At 28.6% G+C, this 1322-nt stretch overlaps 1 protein-coding gene across 1 annotated transcript; it reads right to left on the reverse strand.

Annotated features, from left to right (window-relative positions):
- Window positions 1-581: 581 nt before the first annotated feature.
- LOC136083378 (uncharacterized) lies at window positions 582-1037 on the reverse strand. The gene has a single exon (XM_065802773.1). It carries the CDS (start codon window positions 1035-1037, stop codon window positions 582-584), a length of 456 nt encoding a protein of 151 aa, XP_065658845.1.
- Window positions 1038-1322: the final 285 nt, after the last annotated feature.

A 1322-nucleotide genomic window follows, 5' to 3' on the forward strand; every position in this document is an offset into this window, starting at 1 on the left:
ATATTTATGATTTAAATTTGTATATCTTTACTGCCAATCAGTGATTGGTAACTTGTAATTACTTTGTAGTTGTAAAATAAAACATGTATAAAAAAAAAAAAAATGATAAATTAATTATAAATTCATTTATATGATAAATAGTTAAATATGTAACAAAAATATTTAAAAAAATCTATATAAACATATTTTTCTTAAAAAACAATTAACGTTAAAGGCACATGCCCAAATGAGTTATAATAGCCACCATCTCCAGGACCGAGGGTTAAACATTAAAAAGCTATGTGATTCCATGCTAGTAGGAAGTTATAGGATAAGTAAAAAATAAAAAGTAAAAAGTAAAAAAAAAAAAAAAAAGAACAAAATAGAAAGATTTTTAAAAACTACATAATTTTGTGAGCACTTTGACTATGGTGTTCATTTTTGAAACCAATATCTTTATCTTTAATGAAAAGCCAACTCGTTTAATCTCATTCAAAGAGCAAAAATATTAATAACACTAAATATAAAAAAAACGAGATTTACTATAGTAATATCAAATGATATATTGGCTTTTAGTAAAAAATTAAAAGATGTTAGAGAAACTATCTGTAATCATTTTTAACGACACCACAGGAAGGTAAGCCAAGCTGTCTATCAACACATAACATTGGGCCGTGAATCATGCAAGTTTTAATAATATCATATAGTTCACGATTAACAATCGGATCTGGAATTTCTGCACATATTAAATTTTTGATATCCTGTGCTGTTTCAAGTTTATCATCATTGGCTAAATGAAGTAAAATGTGGGCATGCAGCAAACCACGCTTTTGAAACTCAATAGCCTGAACATGCGTTGCAACTTTGCCTAATACACCATGTTTGAATATATCTTTGAGGAGGTTATTCAACTTGAGTTTAAATACTTGATTGACCAAATTAGGTCTATCACTCGCAGTCTGACCCGGATATAAACTTTCTGTTATTTCATGCCATTTTGGGTTGCAAATAAAAGTAATAAAAAGATCTGATTTACCATACTTTTTAATAATTGCCATAGCATCTTAAAAATTTTCTTTTAAAGCTCTAGGACTTCCTACATAAGATGATGACAAAACAACTACTCGCCGTAGTCTAACATTATGTTTGTTCGCAATGTTGTTAACATGTTCATGTAAGGCATCGTACTGTTCGCTTCTCAGTTTATTTTGATTATTTCTGATATAAGCAAGACACTGGCCTACAATTTTTACATATGCATCTACAGCATATTGCTGAAATAGTTTCTTGCCATAAAATAATGAACAGAAAAATTGCCGAACAGAAAGTCTATAATTGTAGAA

This window comes from Hydra vulgaris, chromosome 08, assembly GCF_038396675.1.
Source record: "Hydra vulgaris chromosome 08, alternate assembly HydraT2T_AEP".
Taxonomy (NCBI): Eukaryota; Metazoa; Cnidaria; class Hydrozoa; order Anthoathecata; family Hydridae; genus Hydra; species Hydra vulgaris.